This window comes from Gavia stellata, chromosome 13 (assembly GCF_030936135.1).
Source record: "Gavia stellata isolate bGavSte3 chromosome 13, bGavSte3.hap2, whole genome shotgun sequence".
Classification (NCBI taxonomy): Eukaryota; Metazoa; Chordata; class Aves; order Gaviiformes; family Gaviidae; genus Gavia; species Gavia stellata.
Window position 1 is genome coordinate 22001274 of NC_082606.1, and position 21339 is coordinate 22022612.

The 21339-nt window shown below is 41.4% G+C and overlaps 1 protein-coding gene across 2 annotated transcripts in view; it reads right to left on the minus strand.

Annotated features, from left to right (window-relative positions):
- MEGF11 (multiple EGF like domains 11) overlaps positions 1-21339 on the minus strand; it is a 207028-nt gene that overhangs the window by 77489 nt on the left and 108200 nt on the right. For both annotated transcript variants that reach the window (XM_059823858.1, XM_059823857.1), the window contains exons 5-7: positions 16552-16688; positions 10826-11038; positions 2601-2775 (exon numbers count right to left, since the gene is read on the minus strand). In XM_059823858.1, the coding sequence (XP_059679841.1) occupies positions 2601-2775; positions 10826-11038; positions 16552-16688 (525 nt within the window). The remainder of the gene's footprint in view (positions 1-2600; positions 2776-10825; positions 11039-16551; positions 16689-21339) is intronic.

The following is a 21339-nucleotide window of genomic DNA, read 5'->3' on the forward strand; positions in this document are numbered from 1 at the left end:
ACTTGAATCTGCTTTAACTTCCAAAAATTAAGTGCTCTGCTCACGTACATGTCAACCTATGGGATGGCTGCCTTTCCACTTAATACATTTAATAAAGGTGACCAGATGCTTTGTGTTTTTAATGGCTTGTTCTGCATCCCAACAAAATGTCCCTCTTTTGGCTGCGATTGCAGATGATTCATTCCGAAACCCTGCCCAGCTGCCCTGACACAGCCGAGGCAGGGCACAATTAAAAAACAAGCCATCTGTGCAAAAGAAGTGGGCTGGAGGAGTGCTTTGTCAGGAAAAGACTGTCATTTCTTGGTCACTATGTTTTCTAGGTATCCAGTAACCCAAAAGTCCTATGGGTCCAACCTCTCTGCCTTTGCAGTTAGATTTTGCAGTTATATCCCGTGTCCCATCATATTCTCTTCCTTCCCCCCTTACTTAGAAAACCTTCAGCCTGCTCTGCTGTACAAAATCGCGTGTAGATCAAATGTTTCTGTAAAATTTAAGATGTTGATCCCACTTTCATTCTTTCCAATCATATGGCAAAATTCCTGACCCTGTAGCTGCATCAGCCAAGCCTCATGCTAGAAAAAGCAAGAGGGATTCATTTATGGCTTTCCTGAATAATTAGCTCTGCCCAGTTCTGTATTAGCATCGCTCTATTGTCAGCGCTGCCAAAAGAGACATCCTGCATTCATGAACAGTCGCGCCACTCGCTCGCAGGCTAGCCGAATTCAAGGGCAAAATTCTACCCGCAGGCAAAGCTCCCCACTGCCTCAGCAAGAGGCAGGCATGCATATTTGAAGGCAAAGTCTGGTCTTGAGTGTGTCATTGAGATAAGCCACTTCAAGCCTTGAGAGGGTTCTGGCCCCACAGCATCTTTCACATGACCTGCAGGCTGCGTCGTGAAGCAGTGCGGACACCTTCTCCCTGCCCAGAGGATGGAGCGCACAGCGAGAGCAGCTCGGCAGGACACCGCCGTTCCGGGGTAGGAAGTAAAGGTTCCTGTCAAGTTTTCTTTACAGCCTATGTTCTCTAGCATTTGAAAGAACCATTGCAACTCAAGTCATCTGGCATGCATACGAATGACAAATATGCTTCAGAGGCAATAAATTAGCAATTTCAAGGCTTTACTTCCCCTCATGGACTAATTGCCAGATATTATAGTATATTATGAGAGAGCAATGATACTAATGCCTAAATATGCTTCAGTGATTACAGAGCTATCCTCAATAACCAAGCTGTTTAAATGTCAATGCAAGAAAGCTCTTTATTATGAGATTATTAGTTTGAAGCAATGCAATAGGAACTTCCCAGGCTTCATGCCTGCAATAATACTGTCTTGGAGCAATATATATTGGACAAACTACGCTTTTTTTTTAAGTGTGTACAGTAAAGGGTCTCAAAATATTTTTGTGCTTCAAACTTGAACAGCATTCCTGATAAGAAAGAGGATCTTGGTATCTTTTTATTTTGCGTTTGTTACTAACATGCTGCTGCCTTCATTCTTGCTTCCGCTTTGTATTAATACTTGCGTATCACCACTGTATAGAGAAGGTAAATTCTTGTTTTCTGTTAGTGTGAGTGAGTGGGGAACCAAACCTCAAAGCCCTTTTCTTTTTTTTACATCTCTAAGTACTAGTGTCTTGCATAGATGCTTTTGAAAGTCCTACCCCTCACACCTAAATAAATCTGTTTATAACCAGCATTGAGAGAACCCCTGGAAATTAGATGGAAGCTTCAACTTTCAGGTTCAGCTGTTGACATGAAGCAGATCATGTAAAATTAAGGACACAAATTACAGAAAGACAACTGCTAAAGAAGCTGTGGTGGAATTCTCTCTTGAAAATATTTTTTTTTCTTTAGGAAGTATTGTTTCTTAAACATAGCCTGCAGTTCTCTTCCCCAGTGTGCTCCTGAAGTAAAGAGGTGCTTCATATATGGATGACCAGGGAACTTACTAACAAGAGTTCCATTATGCCCAGCTGTAGCAGGACTGGACATGTGGATCCACGTCCTAATACTTTCTGCTGCAACCTGGAAGTCGTTAATTCTGAATTTTTGTTGTTTCCTCTTGGCTAATTTCTTCAGCCATTTTATATCTATCTCATCTATAAAATGTAATGCTTGTTCACCTCAGGATGTCTGAAGCTCTTCCTGATGCTCAGGTGAAAGACACCTGCCATATACGCTCAGAAAAGACATAAATTGCTCTATCATTTGTAACATTTTAAATGATCTTCATCTATTAAAGTCACAGTGTGACTGACAAGGAACATGCTGAAAGGCCGTGAGAATTCTTTTTCTGCTCTTCCAGGCAGACAATAATCTGACATCTTTTTTGTTATGTCTTGACTTAGAATATATGATAGGAAACCATGTCTTTATCCTTATAACAGTAATAAACTTACAATACTGATGTTAAGTAAATAACCAGAAAGAATAAGCTGACACTGCTCAAAGGAGAATTATGTGGACTTATAATAGAATGGGGAAAAGTGACCTGCCTTTGGTGACTTTTATGCAAATATTATCTGAAAACAGATTGAAATCCTCTTTAATTTTTTGCAGGTACCTTATGAAATGCCCCATTATTCACAGCTCTCACTTACCATATAACCCGGTGCACACGTACACTTCCCTGTGATGCTGTCGCAATCTGCACCGTTCTGGCAAGGGCAGGTCAGCTGGCAGCCCTCGCCGTAGTACCCAGGGGGACAGGTTTCATTGCAGTAGAGTCCAGCCCAGCCAGCTTTGCAGCTACATTCTCCAGACAATGGATGGCAACTGATGAAGACAGCCAAACATTAATGAGATGTGGACATGAAAGAAAAAGACAGTCCGTAAACAGCAGTAGAACCTTTTAAATCCAATACCAGCAGGAGCCACACTAAGAACATAACAAACCTGGCAACTGTTAAGGATGGTGAACAAAAGCAGCCATGTAAGTCAGGAAATGAATAGGGAATATGGTGCTAAATACCAGCCTGGCATGGCACTTCCAAACATCTGGGAACTGCCACAGCACTGGTAATTTTACACCTTTGACGTTTATGCTTTTCATTCTCAAATCAATGTGACTTGGGTTACTGACATTAACCCCATCAGGATTAAGCCATACTGTCGTATGACATATATGTGCCATACTATTTCTCTGTAATACAGTCAACTAAGTATGTTTAGGGTTAGGAGAAATTCCAATGGATAGAGGAATGCAATCAAGAGAATTGTGAAGATAAACCTGAGTCCTGTGGCACAAATTTATTCTATTCTATTCTATTCTATTCTATTCTATTCTATTCTATTCTATTCTATTCTATTCTATATTTTAAAAGTGAGTGCCACCTCAGCAGAACTTTTCAGGAGGGAGAGGTAGAAAGGAAAGTGCTTTGGAAAGGAAAAATCTCCTTGGAAAAAGAGTTCTGCAGGGAATATTCAGCCATAGTGAACAGAACTGATCACTGCCTGAATCCCTGGGATTTATTCGAGGCAGGTGTCAACAGGCGCCCTGGGACTAAATCTCGGCTGTGCAGGGAAATGAGTCAAGTTCCTTTATGCTGAATAATGAGCATTGCTGCCCAACATTAATCCTCTGGCTTTCATTTCTATTCCGACAATTCCACACTGTTGTGAGAGCACACAGAGAGAAAAGTAGAAAGGAGAATAAAGCCCCAAAGACCGGACAATGCCTGGTCCTTCCACATCTGGTAGGTGGAAGACTTACCCCCTTGTTCCTCCTGCTATGAAACAGTTTATCTTTATTCGCTATTTTCTCTTCCACAAACAGAAAGAGCATCTCCCCGGTTTCCTTAGGGCACTAACTTCCCACAGCAGGAGAGCAACGCTGCGGCTGGGGCCGGGGCTAGGAAAGGAGGGGAAGGCTGGAGATGTGTTAAGTCCTGCTTTGACGAGATGGAGGTTTCTGGGGATGGGAAGGGAGAGCACAGGGGGATGTCTAGTTTGGGGAGATGAGGTCGTCAGAAGAGAGAGCAGGGGATGGAGAGAGAATCTGATCTTTGGAAAAGGACCCCGTGTTGTCTGAGGCCAGCTGGGAGTGTAAGGCTTCACTCGAGAGCTCAGTCTGCTCTGGGGGTCTCTGCACCACGGATTGTACCACACTAGCACTGTCTAGCCCTCAGTGAGAAAGACGAGAAACAATATTCCTACAAATCAGATTCCTCTATTATTCTCAGAACCAGAAAGAATGGAGTTCTGCAAGGTGGCACCTCTCTATGGACCTGTCTCCTGGTTTTTTGCCTCATAGAAACTATTTATTTTCCTTTATGATTGTTTATTGCTACAGTTTAATACTGCAGACATGACTGAATGAGGTTTTTTACACCTATAAAATTAATATTGTATATGTTAATTTTCAAGGTAACCTCATAAAATGTAATTTCCAAGTATGTTTCTGGCAATTACTGGTAGGGGAGGTTAGTCACATACTGTTGTGACTAAGAATGATCAAATTTTGTGAGTGTCATATGTTTCATCATAAATAGTGTTTTACCGGCTAATTAAAACAATTCATCAGCTTAACAAACTGCCATCCATGAAATTCTTCTGACAAAGCAGTCCCTGAAATTATGGTTGTTCACAAAGCACCTCTTAACATTCAGATGAAAATAATAAAAGCTTGTTTTTTCCCCCTCTGCGTCTATTAATCATTACCTAATAGAAGCAGAAAGCTAAACATTAAAGAAATATTTTAAAGTGGATTTTTGTTTCTCTGTTTTCACTACTACTGCACGTACCATACAGTTCCATGAGAACTGCATCTGTTGGCTAAATTAAATCTTTCAAACGTAATATATGATCATGGCAGTTTGAATCTGTCTGTGACAATTCAATTGAAAATACTATACTCAGTAAGAATTTCTACTCCAAGGTTGGCTCCTTCATCAAAATGGACAGCTTTTTTGCATGGGATGCAAGCTATATATTAAGGACTAAAAATCATCTGAACATACACTAAAATAAGAAGCAAGAACCAAACAGGCTTTGCAGAAGAGTCTGCAGGAGATGGGCTTGTACTGTAAACCAAGGTCTGGTAGAAGGTTGAGACCGTGTTCTGCCCTCCTAAAGCCTTTTCCACTCTTTCAGGAGGCAATGAGCCAGGAAAAGCCCAATGTAGATGTTTGGGTCCCTGCATCCATATAATCCTCCCGTTGAAGCAAGAATGATTTTATTATAAGCCTGAGCATATCAGAGTTTTGTTTTTCTCTTAGGCCAAGCACTTGCAGTCCTTCAGTGCTTTGAAATACTTATCTTTTGATGTCGTACAGAGCGCTGGCATTGTAGGATTAGACAAAATCCTCCGCATTAAATTCCGGAGTTACGGTACCAGTAACGATAGTGCTGGGTAGGTAGCAACAGTTGGTGAAAAGACTACACAGCAGGGGAAGGGAAACTTCTCCTTGACGATAGCAGAATAAATCTTTCCGAGGTTTTTGGCAAGCCAAACATTAACACGTACCATAGTGTTATGGTGGCGTAACAAGCAAAAGCACCTCAAACCTACATCGCTAGGTCTGAAATGAGGTTGCAGGCTGTGTCTGGCCAGGGGACACAGGAGACTTGTCTCAGATACAAAGAATACAATGCCCTGAATCGCAAACACTTGTTTGACAATTGAGGTGCCCTGATGCAGTGTTAACTTGAAGATGGCTGCGATTTAGATGCTTAACCAAAACTCAGAAAACAGCTGTTCTCTTCCCAATCCTGCCAGCGGATCTCAGCCATGTCACCTACTCTTTCTGGGTTCATCTTTCCCATCTGTAAAATGATGTCTTTCTTCCTTTGGAAAACCTTTTAAGATCTGCAGCTGATATCACTAAACAGTACTAAGTTTTTATTATTAATTGTTTTTTCTCTTCTGGTATGTATGAACTATTTCAGTAATTAAAGTCATCAGAATTACATACTAAATATATTGCAGCTCATCATGTAGAAATAGTATATGTAGGCATGTATGTGTGATTTAAGAATGCTTCTCTCTTATTATATTGGTATTCTGTAAAATTTCATTCTCTTTAAGCTATGTACATAGAAATATAACTACAGCTAGGAAACTCATCTATCGTCCAGCCAGCCATCTATGCATCCAGTCTACCTGGTAAACTAAACGCTAGCTGCATTGAAGTTGAAAAGTTTGAGGCACTTAATGGCAAAGGAGTTAAGGCAAAGAATAGGAAATACAGCTAGCAATGTGAATTATTTGTGTAATTCCTCCCTTCCTGTTCTGAATGTACTGTTCAAGGTCAGGAGTCCATGTAACATGTTGCCAGCCTGGGGTGCAGCATGTGTAAGACACTTTTACATGCCACCAATAAACTGAAATTGAGAAACACAAACAATTCCTCTGGAGAAGGATCACTGAACGGGTGGGTAAGAGAATGTGAGGCCTCTGAAAGGATCCCAGAAGGCAAACCCACTAATGTCTGCTTTCCAACCACGCGAGCAGGAAGAGAACCTTCCTTCCTTACTCTTGAAAGAGTTTGGCAGTGTTATACGTTAGTATTTTGCATTGAATCTTAACAACTTTTATTTCTGCAAATCTCTTGCATAACAGGAGGGAATAGTGTAGAAAACCTCGAGTGAGTGCAAGCAGCCAAGTGTTTCTCTGGCACTAGGCCAAGTAGAGGTGGAAACTGGAAGCTGTCCACAGCGCACAACATGGCATGAGGAGGAAATTGTTCCATGGCTCTTGCTGCAGTTTGGAAGCTACTGTACGCTCCCTGGCTTTTGAGCCACACTTACAGCCATAAAAGATTGATTTTTTTAAAAATTACTAGCTGAATTGAAAAACAGAAAGTCATTTTTGACCTTTACATTTTTTAAGCATCTAATTTTGAGGAAATCTGAGGAAACCAGGTAATTTAACTTTCTTAAGGCAAATTGGGAAAAGAAATGCTTTAGACAGCACAGTATGTTCCAAATTCTGAATTTGTTCTCCACACATCTTTCAGCCAAAACAACTTCTTCCCAGTGAATTTCCTGACTTTCTGTTTATACACTAGCACCAGTCATCTCATCTTAATTAACGACAGCCCTAATCCTTATTTAACAGTATTTTCTGTCTTTTGGTGGCCATACTACATTCAGTCTCCCTTACTAAAATGCCCTCTTGCTGTTAAAGAAGTAGCCACAATGAGACTGTAGGGCCGCTATTCAATCCAGCACGTCTTCAAAGCCAGCCTCATTCAAGCGCGTTATTGACTTAGGTCAAGGCAAAACTTCACATAAGGTCCACAGGGTTTGGTCCTTCCAAACTTCTCAGTGCTGAGGCAATAATTAGAGCCTCTGGAGATCTATCCATTTCATTTGACTTTGGCACAGTAGGAAAGTGTCGAGGCTTAAGAGGTCACTGTGTCTTCCTTCCCTTCTCACGTCTGTGACCTGGGAAAGACTTTACTATAAGCCTATGGCTCCGCATGCCGGTTCCACACCAGCGTTCAAGAAGGGTGGCTGGCTGAGACCATGCCAGCTATTCATTTCCCTCTCTGCTTTTCAGAAGAGCAAGCCAGGATTATGCCTTTCCGACTATTGTTGACTGTCTCAATGTGGGTGTTTTGCATGGGGGAATTTTTTGCAGGTGTATCCTTCCCTGTGGAAGGACAGTCCAAGTCACCAGCACATTCTAAATTACCTAATTCTGGGGTTGTTCAAAAGTCCTGTACAAAGTGCCTTTCAGGGTGCTTTGGTGCAGAAATTATTGGATGATGTTCTTCAGCTGTTACTATGCAGGACGTTAGACTAGATGATCACACCGGTCTCTTCAGACATTAAAATAGATAGATCTATGAAAATAGAAAAGCTGATTGTGTACTTCTTAATGTTCCTCCCCAACGTGCTCCTCAAAGCCTCCAGAACTTTCCGTTCCAGCTAGCTCTCCAATAACCAGATCAAATGAGTCAAAACCACTGACAGAAATAAGCAAACTTCCTTCACCTTCTTTCAAGTATTTATATAATTATCCTACACACTTAGGTATTGCAACAGGTAACCAACAGCTTAAACTGCTTCTGGGGGAAATAGATGGCTGTCAGTAACTGAATCACTTTGGAAGACCACAGTTCCAGCAATGACAAAAATTCAGGGGAGGAATGGGAGGAGGTGGGTGGGAAGAGAAGTACGCTGTATGGGACTGGTTAAACAAGCAGTAAAAAGATTTGTTCGGAATATGGAGTGCCTTTGAAGAAGGTCATTTTCCATCAACTCTGACACTCCTCAGCTCAGAAATTGACAGCACTCCGAGGAGCTCATTGAAAAGTGGAAAGCTGAAATACCATGGATGAATGAAAGAACATTTACAGATCTACAGCTTACTGATATCTCTTTGTTCCATAACAGCAGTGATAAGATGTAGGAAAAAGGGAGATTTTATCAATGGAGAGACTAGACTCATTTATTAAGGAAACGGAGATACCATCTTAGCAGAGGATGTTGCAATTGAAGCTGACGGAGCAGCGATGGAAGGGAAGGCATAAAACGTGTTTGTCAGACAGCAACCAGGCACAGGGCAGGCACACGGTGTGTCAGAATAACCATGTGCCCAGAAAAGAGCTGTGAGAGGATTTGATCCTCCACGCTTCTGAGCTCTCTCAAACTTGAGGCCTCACCTTTCTTCACAGCTGGATGGTGCTAGTCTGTTCTTTCAGGAGGGACCTTCTGGCAAACCCCCAGAGCGTCTCCCAGGTAGTTCTTCGAGTAACCCAGGATGAACTCTTGCACCCTCAAACCCACAACCTTCCCACACTTAAAAGACCCTTAACGAATTGAGCAGTTAGCTGAGACACAGCAGCCAAGCTCAGCCTTGCCCGTGGCCTGCAGTCCTTCCCCTCTATTTACACCTTGCTGGGCAAATGGGCACACAAACGGGTTTCTGCAGGCTAGGAGAGGGGGTGAAGACACGCTGCGTCAGCTACTGTCCAAGAGCATATTCTCACCCGCCAGTACACATGAAGAAGAGCTTTCACTGAGGAGCAGTTTACATTGTATTTACCACAGGTTTAAGCCATGCACACTGGCAGCTACTGCAGAGTAGTGTGACATGCAGGAATTTATACCTGAGCTCACTCTGCAGTAATTCTTGAGACATTCCCTACCCTCAGTACAACACATTAACCTTTTGTGTATAATGCTCAGCTCATGCCTTAGGGATGTTATTTTTTGCAGTGATTTCATGATACACAAAATAATCAGAAGTGATAGCAGCCTGTTGTACAGAGCTACCTTTGAGGTGTCAAACACTTTGGATCCTCGCTGTCAAACCCAGTAGAGCTAGAGCTATCTTTCTGTAGAGGACTCATATCATCAGAATTACAAGGCTTTCAAATAACCCATTGTGAGCTCTGACTTTCAGTTAAGCAAAGCCTCGCCACTCACCCCTGAACTCAAATTCACAAGAAAGATCACCTGTTTATTTCCAAGACTGAGACAAATAGACTCTATCTCAAGCACACAAACAGATTTGCCTGAAGTGTTTGTGTGTGTGTGTGTGTGCTTGCACGCACACAAATTAGGTGGTATTGCTTGCATACATAATTCAGGAGAGTGTCTATATTTTAGCAGGCTGCAAGATTGCAAGGTAGGTTTGTCATCATCAGCAAGACAGTCAGGTGCCTACTGTCTGGTTTAAAATTGAGGAATATCCTTATCAAGGGCACATTTGCTTGGGCATCAATTATCCCCATCTCCCTGTGAAGCCTACACAATCCTGAATTGGCTATGAATGCTTAACACTAATGGGAAGAAAAAGGAGGAAATCAAGTGGGAGCTGAGGGGCTCAGCATCTTGCAGGCATAGTAAGGAAATGTGGGCACTCTAGTCCATCAGAATAGCTCAGGCCAGGGTATTTTTGCTGTCTCGGCTCCCTTTACTGTGTGGGAGTGAGCAAGGAACCTCCAAACAGCAATTCCAGCAGTTAGTAAACAAGGCAAGGAGATACAAAAGGTAACAAATAGGATAATAGGGAAGAGTCTTAAATTCTTCTTTTTTTCACGGTTTGGAAAACTTATTCAAGCCTGCAATGGGAAAGCAAATTCAACCTATCTCATGTTAGGTGCTCAAGTCTGTTTGTGGCTCTAGCTCTTAGTAATGAGAACCTCAAGAATCAGATCCTAAAAAAAGCAAAAGGGAATAAAACATCGAAACCTGACCTTTTAAGTGAGGCTTATTCCATTTTAGGTATACTTCCCTGATATTTATTTTCCTGAATATTTCACACATACACATACTGAATGAAGAACAAAAATAGGCACACATGAGGAGAGATGTCTATTTTGACAACGTCGACTTCATTACAGTTCCATAGACTGACTTGGGGATATTGATTTCAGTCTATTTATACATCTGCCTCAAGTGTTTTGAACAAGGTAATTTGCCACGAGACATAAACTGAAGCAAATTAGGTTTCATTTTGAAAGTCCCCTTGCTGTCTATAGATCTAACAAGAAAACCCGTGTCATATAAAAAGCCAAAATGATGGATTTGAGTAAATACATTTTTTAAACTTCAGTGGGTTATTATACATACATATGGGCATCATATGATAGTTCTTCTGCCTAAAAGACAGCAGTTACAAGATAAGGCCATGTGTCAGATTGTTTCAGATTTTAGCAGAACTGTTAAATGGTTAACAGATACATGCTTAGTAGCTGCCTGGACTGAGGCTTGCGATTCCAAACCTGAGGTCATTTAAATCAAAGGTTGCAATCCAGAGGAACTGTCTGTGTTCTTAATTAAAACTACAGAGAAAAAGATGTAGTTAATTGAATTTTTCCCAAAGCTTTTATTTGACCAGTCCCTGCACTAGTATATAACATGATGTACATACCTGAGAGTGTTGGTAATATTGCAAGGACATCTCTTGTTGCATTTGAGGCCATAAAACCCTTCTGGACACATTCTTTCTTGGCAATAAATCCCTTTAAATCCAGGGTCACACATACACGCTCCATTTACATGATAACACTTCGCACCATTTTGGCAGTCACATCTTTGTGTGCACTGAAAGCCGTACGTCCCAATAGGACACTCTTCTTGACACCTGCAATGAAATATGTGAGACAGGATCCAATCAAATGCTATAGTCTAATCTGCTCATGGCTTTTACACGGGAATGTTTTTGTTAATGAATTAAGTACAAAATCATTGCTCATTTATTTAAGTAATGTACTGTGAACTGATGATATCATTGGAGTGATGTGATATCTTGGGCATGTAAATTGCTGTTAACTGAAAGTGCATTAATCTCTGCCCAATTATATCCTGCAAAATTTGCATTAGTTAATATTACCTTAGTTAACAAAGTTCATTCTTGTTTCCTGGACCTTGACAATTCCATTCATCAACCATAAGAAAATGATATAGAATAAGATACTTTATAAAAAAAACCCTCATCTATTTGCTTTCTCTGTATTACAGAAGGATTGCGCACTTTCCTTAAAAGCATACAGTCCTCGTAGTGATAACGAGGATTGAAAGGGAATGTGGTCTATTAAGCAATATTGAGTAAAGTGTTCTCCAGCAATGTATAGTTTTACTTTCCCTCTATGCTGTCATTGCACCAGCTTTATACCAACTAGGAGAAAACATACTCCTTTGTCTTTTGTGTGTATTCTGGGTAACTAAAGCTCAAATTTGCTTTTCATCTCTTACTCCAGGGATGCTCAGTAGTATCAAATCTCAAGACAAATCACTTTCACGCTCCTTAGTGTAGTATCTTCTCCAAAATTGCCAACATTTTTAATATTTGATACACATAAAAATAGGACCTGCAAACACTATACCCAGATTGTTTTAAATTGCACCTTCCATGCACTGTTTAAAATATTTCCCTACTGGATACATGATGAAATCTGCCAAAAAGTCTGTTTCATTGTCCTACACAAGCAGTTTAAGTGTTCATAATATTTCCTACTTTGAAAAGCTCAACTAAGGTCCTAAAGAAAGCAACTGATTCTGTGCTTGACATAATTCAGTGGTTTCCAAATTCTGCAATGAGTCAGTACTACAGTTTACATGATCCACCGTGAAATACAGATAGGCCTTTTCAGTTAATAAAAAAAGAAGCCCAGAAAAGCCCAATTCCCTTATCGCATGGATGCCAGATATTGGAAATTGCCTATCAGCATTAATTTAATCCTGAGCATTGATTAAAGTGTATACTGTAAACTCAGTGGATAGAGGCAATTGTTAAATGTCTTTCTGCAGGTCATTTCACAGCTGGCAGGTGAGAGTTAATATAATGATCAGTAATAAAAGATTAATGTGTGACGCAAGCCAGGCAAAACTGCAATGAACACAGTCAGTGTATAAGGAGAGCGCTACTTTTGCAGCTGCAGATTATCATCTTTTACCAAAAAGAAATGAACAAAGCAAAAGGCCTAGCTAGTGATTTAATTGCAGCAAGCATCAACGCAGTTACTAGTTACACAATCCAAGTTCAGGAGTTCATATGAGACCCAAAGAGAGAGGAGCCTGTGACAAGCAGGAAGGGAAAGAGCCCAGAGAATCACCAGCTAGCCCTGCTGCTCTCAGGGTTGTTCAGCTGCAAAGGAAATAACCAGCAAAGAATGCGGAACATTAGGACTGAAACACTTAAAGCAAATGAAATGCAATGAAGAACGTATTAAGATGCCTTATGTCTCCATTGCTGTATACAGCTCTACTAGTTAGCAGGAGAGCACTGTACTCAACGAGATGAACACTTAGTCAATAGTGCACTATATCATTCTATATTTATAGAAGATGAAGCATTACCTAGCAGGGAGAAAAGCATCTGGAAGTGAAATATTGACGACCTAATCCATTTACATAATTAGCCTTTTTCTACTAACAATTTAACCAACTTATTTATTTGGAGATCAAGCAGCTACCGCTAATGAATTTTATACAAAGAATACTAATAATGACTCCTCTGGAACATAAGAATAATCACAGCAGGAATTAGCTTTCTACTTAAACATCTTTCCTTTGCAACATATCAATCTAATGTGTCCATAGCACCATTAACAACCAGATACATTGTTCAATTAAATTACAAAATGAGCTGCTAAGCCCTAGTTATGTTTCTTGTTTAATTTACATTGCTTTCTGCCTATCTGGGGAGATTCGTATTATAATATCCACTGAACTTTAATATGTACTATAATTATTTGGGTTGGGATAGGATAATATGGCTGTCACCTGTAGAATTAATGGAAGCAATTTCACAAAATATTAAACATAAGACAGCCTGCTTAACAGATGAACTTAGTACATACACCTACATTTTTCCCAGAGAAATTGTTTTCATGGAATAATGCTGTAAAGTTTTTAGGCTTTTCTGTGTGTTTGTTTTGAAAGAGTGATCACATTTATGTGGCACAGACAAATATTAAAAGCCATCCAAAATACACTAACCTGGAGATCTCCATTCTGCCGATAAAAGATAGAGGTACAAACACAACAACAAGGGAATAAGTCCGCTCATATTGTTATAACAAATGTGGTGTTTATTCTGTTAAGATTCAGTCTTTAGGTTTAATGGCAATATGGAAAACAAAGCCGAAACAGTATGTTCGCTTTTCCTGTCAGCCGCTGAACTCTTAGACACCCCATCCTCAGCTTCTAACTGTGCTTCTGCTATTATTCCTTTCCAGCTTGCAAAACATACATTTACATGACATATGCAGTCATTTTAGCAGAGCACAAAGCTTCCTGGAGTTATTAACAGTGCTTGCCATTTCCTAGATATTTAGTGCAGTGCCACTTCCTGGAAAACAGGTAGGGAACAAAGTGTGGCAATTACACTTACACAGACCTTTATGGCCATTTCATCTCCACAAATATTTACCTAACTATATGTTATGATCTTCCGCACAAGATGGTGAACTGTAGTATTATATAGTGCTTACTGACAATTAAAAAAAAGATGGTAGATAAAGTGTGTTTATGTTTTTATTGTTGTTATTCACAGTATCTGTTATTATAAAGAAAATTTTTTTGGTGCCTTGTAAAATTTTAAAGAAAACACTATTTTATTGTGCAGCAGCATTCTCCTGCTATACTGGCAATTACACTGTAACACTGCAACAATTGTGTAAGATCCAGAAAGCAAAATAGACTTTAAGCTAAAACGGTGCTGACTAATCTGTCCCATTGTCCATGCTGTGTGAACACGTAACTAAAGAAAGCAATTTAGACTTTTTAAAGACCTTATGCCTGCTCCTGCCCTCACTGAAATCAATGGGCAATCTACCATTAGCTAACTGTAGTTAACAGCGAGGTGAGGGTACGCGTGCCTGTTCAGAACAAACAATTACAGGCAAAGTGCTGTCCTAGCCCAAGAGAGAGGCAGAACTCCAACTGAATATAATGGGCCTAAGGTTTCGCTTCCCTTATTGAAAGCTGATTGAAGGCTGATAGATAAACATTTTTTAACCTTCTGAGAACCCGTTTGGAAGGTGGGAATTTCTAGGCTAATGCAGTTTTTCTCTGCTGCTAGAAAAGCTTTCGGAACTGCCTGTTTACCTATCTTTCTCCTGGTCTCATTCTCCCTTCCACATGCCTGCATTTCTGCTCTTCTGCCTCTCCCTTCAGCGTTTATCTTTTACTTCCCTGCTCCAGGAGGGGCCAAGTGAGCCATTCCTAAGGGTTTCGCTTGGGTGCAGGTTCACAACGTCACCTTTCCTCAGCTTCTTTTCCACCTCTTCCAACTGACCATGCCTTATTTTCTCGCTCCCTGCTTCTGTCATCCCAAGCAACATCTCTCTTCGGAGTCCAAATCTCTCTCACTTTTCTCCAAGCAGAGATCTGAAGAGCCCTCACTCCCTTTGCTCGAGGACAATTCTTGTGAACTCCTGTCAGGTCTGCCCTGTAGTGCCTCCTCTGCCCGCTCTCTCCCCAAGCCGCTGTCTCCAGCCCCTCTCTAAGGGCAATCAGCAGCAAAACCCTCTGCTTTTGACAACAGGCAGAACTAGGTCTTCTGCTTTCTACTTGCCATCTCCTTTCCTCATCCCCACGGTCCTTTCTCTACTCTTATTGCTGGAGAGTGTAAGTGTTGCCATTTGGCAACTCCACTACTGTTCTCTCCCTGTGCCACACGCCAGTAGCAGAGCCAGCTCTTCTGCTGCACGTCCTCCCTCGTGGCTGGGGGCTATATTGGCAGCTGAGCAAAGGAGCTGGCTCAGCTGCAGGCTGCTGGCTGGGAGCTCCCGACAGCTCTAACACTGTTGATTCACCTACAGCCAGAAATTGATCTAGGTCTGCAACAACCAAATGAGGAGACCTAGAGACAGAGAGCCCCTGTCAGCCTTCCTGAGCATGGCCAGCACTGGGGACGGCTTGGAATTGAAGTGTGGTCACCAGTGTAAGTGTCCAGGCTGCACAATTGCTTCCTTTAGTGAAATTGTCTCCAAAAGGAGAGAAAGAGAAAGCTTTGGTTGGCAACAGTAATTATATGGTACCCTATGGCTGAAATCACTGTCTCCAGATGGAGGATGGTGGAAGAGGGATACACTGATGTCTTCTCCACTAATTTGAAATAATTGGTATTTCCACCATATTCAACCATGTGCAAATCCTGACATAATCTCCAGAGCTCCCTCCAATTACTGCTATTGATAAAATGGAAACAAGGAACTTCTACATTTAATGGGAAAGAGCATAGCCTTCTGAACCCCGGCACAGTGTTGAAGGTTGGTCTGTTTGTGTGCTATAAAGACCTGCTGATTATACAGTGAAGCAAGAAATGAGAAATTCCAACGAGCTTTGCTGCATAAAAGTATAATTGTAGCATATGTCAGTATACTGACACTAGCTTGCTCTAGCTAATAAAAAATGGGAAGATATAGGAGAAAGGGCTTTAGCACAGCATACGCTAGAGAGCTCTGCCCACGGTCTCTGGAAATCCTGGTGACACAGTCCAGCCCTCAGTGAAGACCGCATACGAAAGCTTGTTTAACTGCAGCTTCCCCACCATTGTTAGCCCTGCTGGCAGGATTACCTGGAGGGCTAAGCCAACGTGTGTTACAATCCCACCTTGACTTTGCTGTGTAGTCATTTTGCTAAATCCATGACACCTTTGTAAAACAATATTATCATCTTCTCTGATCGATTTATGGGTGAAGGCTCTCGTCTATAAATTTTGAGGATTTGTCACCTTTTGCTGGTGTCTGAGATGGATCAGTGCTGCAGCAGCACAGAGGGGCCGAGGGAAACATTAAACTGCTGCATTGCTTACTCTTGAGGATATTAATTTGTATAAATATAGTTCATTTACATATCTTGTAAACATGTAATGCTCCCTATTAAATTTATCACTGTAAATACCTAAATTAAATTTAATCCATTAAATTTTAAAAGTTATATTAAAAAAACCCTGTAAATGGAGAGCATTGCCAATAAAAAGTAATAACATTGCCACATTTATAATGCGTGAACTGCTTCAGAAGGATGAACCTAATTGGAGCAACAGAAACATAACACCATTTTTCAGAGAGTAAGATTGTCCTAGAAGGGATAGAAATATTGCCAATTCATGCTTAAAACTAAAGACTTTAGGGTTTTGATTTTTACCTGTCTCCTATATAGCCAGCCGTACAGATGCATTTTCCTGTCACGGGATCACAGTGTCCTCCGTTGTGGCATGGACAGTCCTGGCTGCAGTTAATTCCAAATGTTCCAGGAGGACATGGCTGTGCACACACCAGCCCCTGGTAAGGTTACAGAAAGAGCAATATTTCAGTCAACATTCATAATGCAATAAAGTTCTATATGCAGCTTGGATATTTATTGTTCTTCTTGCCAAAACTAGATCTAAGTGTAGCAGCAATAGTTTTTCTGTTTAAGATGGGCTAAAGACAGTCTCAAAATTCTGCTATCAGAGTAAATGCCTGTCTACCCAACCTCCAGAAAGGATTTTTCTTGCCACTGTACAGGCACTGATAATTGTCTTCTTTGGATCTCCCCCATAAACTGCAACTAGGGTGGCGGGATATTCACTGCCCCTTGAACAGACACAGGAAGGCTTGGGAGAGGTTAAAGGCAACCAGAGAAGGTTACAAAGCTGCATGTGTGATGGGGTTTTTTTTAGTGAAATAGCGAGTCAGAAAAGTTGTTGGACCTATCCTGGGTAAGTGTCACAAAGTGAACATTTGGGAAGAGGGGGATTGTTGGAAAGGCTGCACTGGGAGGATTAAGTTCTGCTAGTTGTGATAGTCTATGATGATGTCCTCTGTTCAGACAGCTCCACTTCATCCCTAGAAGACCAAATCCAACTGCTGGAGGAGTCCTCTACTACTCTTCAGATCCTCCCTACTTCATTCCCTCTCACCTCACCCAGCCCCCACAGTCATCTCTTCAAGGAGTACAGAATGGCATCTGCCAGTGCTTTGTCTAAGCCACGGAGGAGTCAGGATGGGAACAAGAGACTGGGACAGTTGCAGAAAGCTACCAGTGATGACATAGAAGCAACCTAACTCTCCACACCAGCAGTGCAGCAGCCTTTTGGCCAGAAGAAGTGATTTTGCAATGGAAAATCTGCCTAATCCCTGAACACTGGCTAGTTACATCCCGCAATATCCTCCCAGCTCCTTAGCCCTGACCTTGGAGACATAGCTCAGTCCCTGACATGCCTCAAATCCACATCTTGATGGCTACCTCCTTCCTCCATTTTATGCTCCCAGCCCTCTGCTTTCCTGTCTTTTTACACCAAGACCACCCAAAATCCTTGTTGCAGACTCCCTTTTAGTCCTCTCCTTCATCTGGACCCAAATCCCCATGCCTGAGTTGTTTCCTCCTTCCCCTCCCTGCTTAACCATCCCTGAAAGTGAAGAAAAGACAGACTGTCATTCTCGGTTGTGCCCTCTGGCACTGCTCATCAGGAAAAGCAATTGCTGGGCAAGCCTTGTTCCAGCCGTTCAGCCCCAAGGCAAGAATGCTTACCATGGGTTGTGTCTTTGGAGAATTTATCTGCCAAGCTCAGGTGTTTTTTCCCAAGTATCACAAAATGATCCCTGCCAAGTATCAAGGCCTTACGAGGATTTCCCTAGACTTTCTCAGAAGTTGTATGAATTTTTTTTTTATGTGAGCAAACATAAAATCTGAGGCTGGCATCCAGCTGAGTAACTTCAGCCAAACAAGTCTGGCAGTGCTGTGATCTGAAGATGGGGTCCTATAACGGAATATGTTTGGCAACTGTAGCGAGTGGTGCTGCTGCCAGTGCCATGCACAGTGCACAGCGTTTGATAGAAACAGTGGTTTTTTGTCCCTATTGTTATTATTTTGGTTTAATCTCTCAGAAGTCTTATCTCCCTAACCAAGCCCCAGGGGATCTGAGTTTTGAACAAGGCACATACTAGAAAAAACTTAGCCCAAATATAAAACAGGAACATAATGGCTGCTTTCACTCCTTGGGGTTCTCGCTCAACAGTTTGGGAAATTTAGCAATATCAACAACCCCGAAGTGGAGAGGCTGCTCTTCAATGTAATCATAAAAGAGATACTTCAGGCCTTTCCTAACCAGTGATAGGTGGCTCCTCGGCTGTACAATAGGCAGGTTGGCCTCAGTTCAAGAACATTCAGATTACAGTGTTAAAAAACTGGTGCCTCTGGACTTGAGTAATACACAACACTATATATCAGAAAACGTAAGTATCCATTTATCTTGATAATAAATACTTTCTCTCTTCACCTCTCAAAAGGAACAGGATTTCTATCAACAAATGATGAGAAAGCAATACTCTGTGATGCATCCCCCTGGAGCCAAGAGAATCTTTAGGCATACTTTTTGCATTAATATGTACTAAGGGAATCCAAAACATTCCTCTCTGGAGGATCAAATGTCAGGCCGACGTTTTCTGCTGCTTATACATCTAATCAGTAAAGTTCACCCCATCAGCACCTTTTTTAAGGCCCTGATCTCATCAGCTTCTGCTTATGACAGTGTTTGCTACGTTATTACCATTTTGTAGTACAGAAAAGACTTTTTTTCTGTTCCATTTTCTCATGCACCCCCATGTTTAGAATCCACAACAGAAAGAAAACCAGACAAAAATACAGATTGTATTTGCTTCATAAAGCCCAGAGGCAATGGGAAAGAAGTGATTAGCAGAATGTGTTGTATTAACATGGCACCATGATGCAGAGCCTTGAGAATGGGATCTGGGACCAAACAGGGTGTGCTGCCAGCGACAAATACTCTGTCATGTGAGGAAAGATTGCTGCTTTCCTGAGCACGGAGATCTAGTCCTTCAAAACTGTTTCTGAGCAGCATTGTAAATGCTAAATTTAACTTCTCTCCCTACTTCCTGAGAGTGCTTGGAGAATTTAATACTGCAAATGAGAAAGATGTATAGAATTAAACCTGTAAATCGTTAATGAGGCCCTAAAGCAGCCACCCACTAACTGCCACAGCCACAAAGACACAGAAGCGGAAAAAGCCCAACATGGTAGTATGCTGGAAGCCACATTTTGTTGACTAGTTCAACTATATATGCTGTTAGCCATCATCCTCTTGGTGAAAAACCCACGGGACAGTAAAATCTCACAGGACACTGTTCGTATAACTTGTTGTGCTTCTGGGAGAGTCTGCGCTGGGTGGGAGGAAGCAGGAGGTAAGAAATATTACAAGTGATAAAAGAACCAGGCTTTGAAGACGGCAGATCCAAGGAAGAACCTAAGAACCCTAGAACTTCCTCCTATTCAACTTATTGCCTCCCCTTGCAGATCCCAGAGGCAACCAAGCCGCTAAGGGAGCTGAGCTGCTGTTAATAAGCCTACCCTAGGAAAGGATAAAAGTTGCAGCTCATCCAGCAGCAATAAAATCCAAGTTGATTTGCACTTGTATAAATCCAGGGAGAATTCTCTCCTTCCAACATGATGGTCTATTCAATGCATACGTGCAGTCTCAAGCCTCAAAATCAGCAAGTAAAATTCCTGATGTCAAAGAAAGACTATCCATGGTGTGAAATAAAATGAATGCTGTCTAGCAATCCCGTCTCACTTGCTCGTTTACAGCCCACTCATGTCTCACTTCCCAAACGATTCCAACCAGAAAGAGTTAAAAACATAGCATGAAAAAAATTTTTTTTCTCTCTGTGTACTGAATTACCAGCTTTTCATTAAAACCCTGGAGAGACCCTTTATACTTAAAATCTCAACATTTACAAGCTGAGTGCTTTTACTTATAATTTCAGTTTCTTTCCCCGGAATACTTGATCTGCCTCTTCAATTTTCAGTTATGCTTGTTTCAAACATCAATTGTTAACTCTAGGGTTTCTCTGGGGACAGAGCAGCCAACAACACAGTTTTCAGGGACGTCTCTCTGGCCCACTAAAAATGCAGAGAAGAAACTGCAAGCTGTAAGGAACAGGGCAGAAGTGGGCCAGAATACACGACCACAGCTGCTGTGCAGCCCCAGTGCTGTGGTTCTTCTTCAGGGTCTACGCTGCATCCTAAAAGACCTCTAAAAACTTCCTGCTCTATTCTGGTATTCTTATCTCTTTAGTGATTTTTCAACTTTGCAAAAAAAGAGAAAACTCCTGATAAAACACAGGTAAGGAAGAGTACAGCAAAACAACTCAGATCCTGAGAAATATTGGAATGCAGAAGATAAGGGGAGGTGAAAAATATACCCTAAATGTAATATTTTTATGGTAAACACTTTATCGATTGCATCTTAGGGGTAGTGCCAGAATGGACTGATAGGGGCTCAAAAATATTTGAATTGCTTCCTTTATGCTTTAGCGCCAGTACTCTTTAGGAAAGAACCTTTTATTTGTTTCCACGGAATGCCAGTTGAGAGTAAGGTGCCATATTCTTACTTCAGTTTCTGAAAAGTTTTGCCTGCTTTGTAATTTGAAATGGAATAACATCATCACCACTTTTGCCATGACTGGCCAAGTTAGAGAGACTCTAACTCTCCAGTTAGAGAGAGATTTTCCGTACACAGCTTCCACCAAAAACCATGGGCAGCAATGTTCTTCTCCCACGTTGCTGCCTGAGAGCCACCAGAATCTCATGGTTGGTAATTTTTAACTAAAAGCAGCGGCGTGATCAAACGGAGGCAGCATTTGTTTTATTAATCTAAAGGAACATAAACATCTCTCTCAGCCCTTAAATGTTTCAACAGGTATAAGGTCCACATCAGAAGCCATAGTTGTAAGATGATCTTCAGGGTCTTCCACGTGTTAGAATAGAAAGCCACAGTACTTGTATGCATTAAAATCCAGCAAGATTGCCAAGAGACTAATTGTCAGATACCGGAAAAATGCCAGGAAATTTAGTACAGCTAAATGGTATGTAGGCCTGTGAGACTTGGCAAACCCCAAGAGAGTTAATTATTACATTATTGATAAAGTTGAG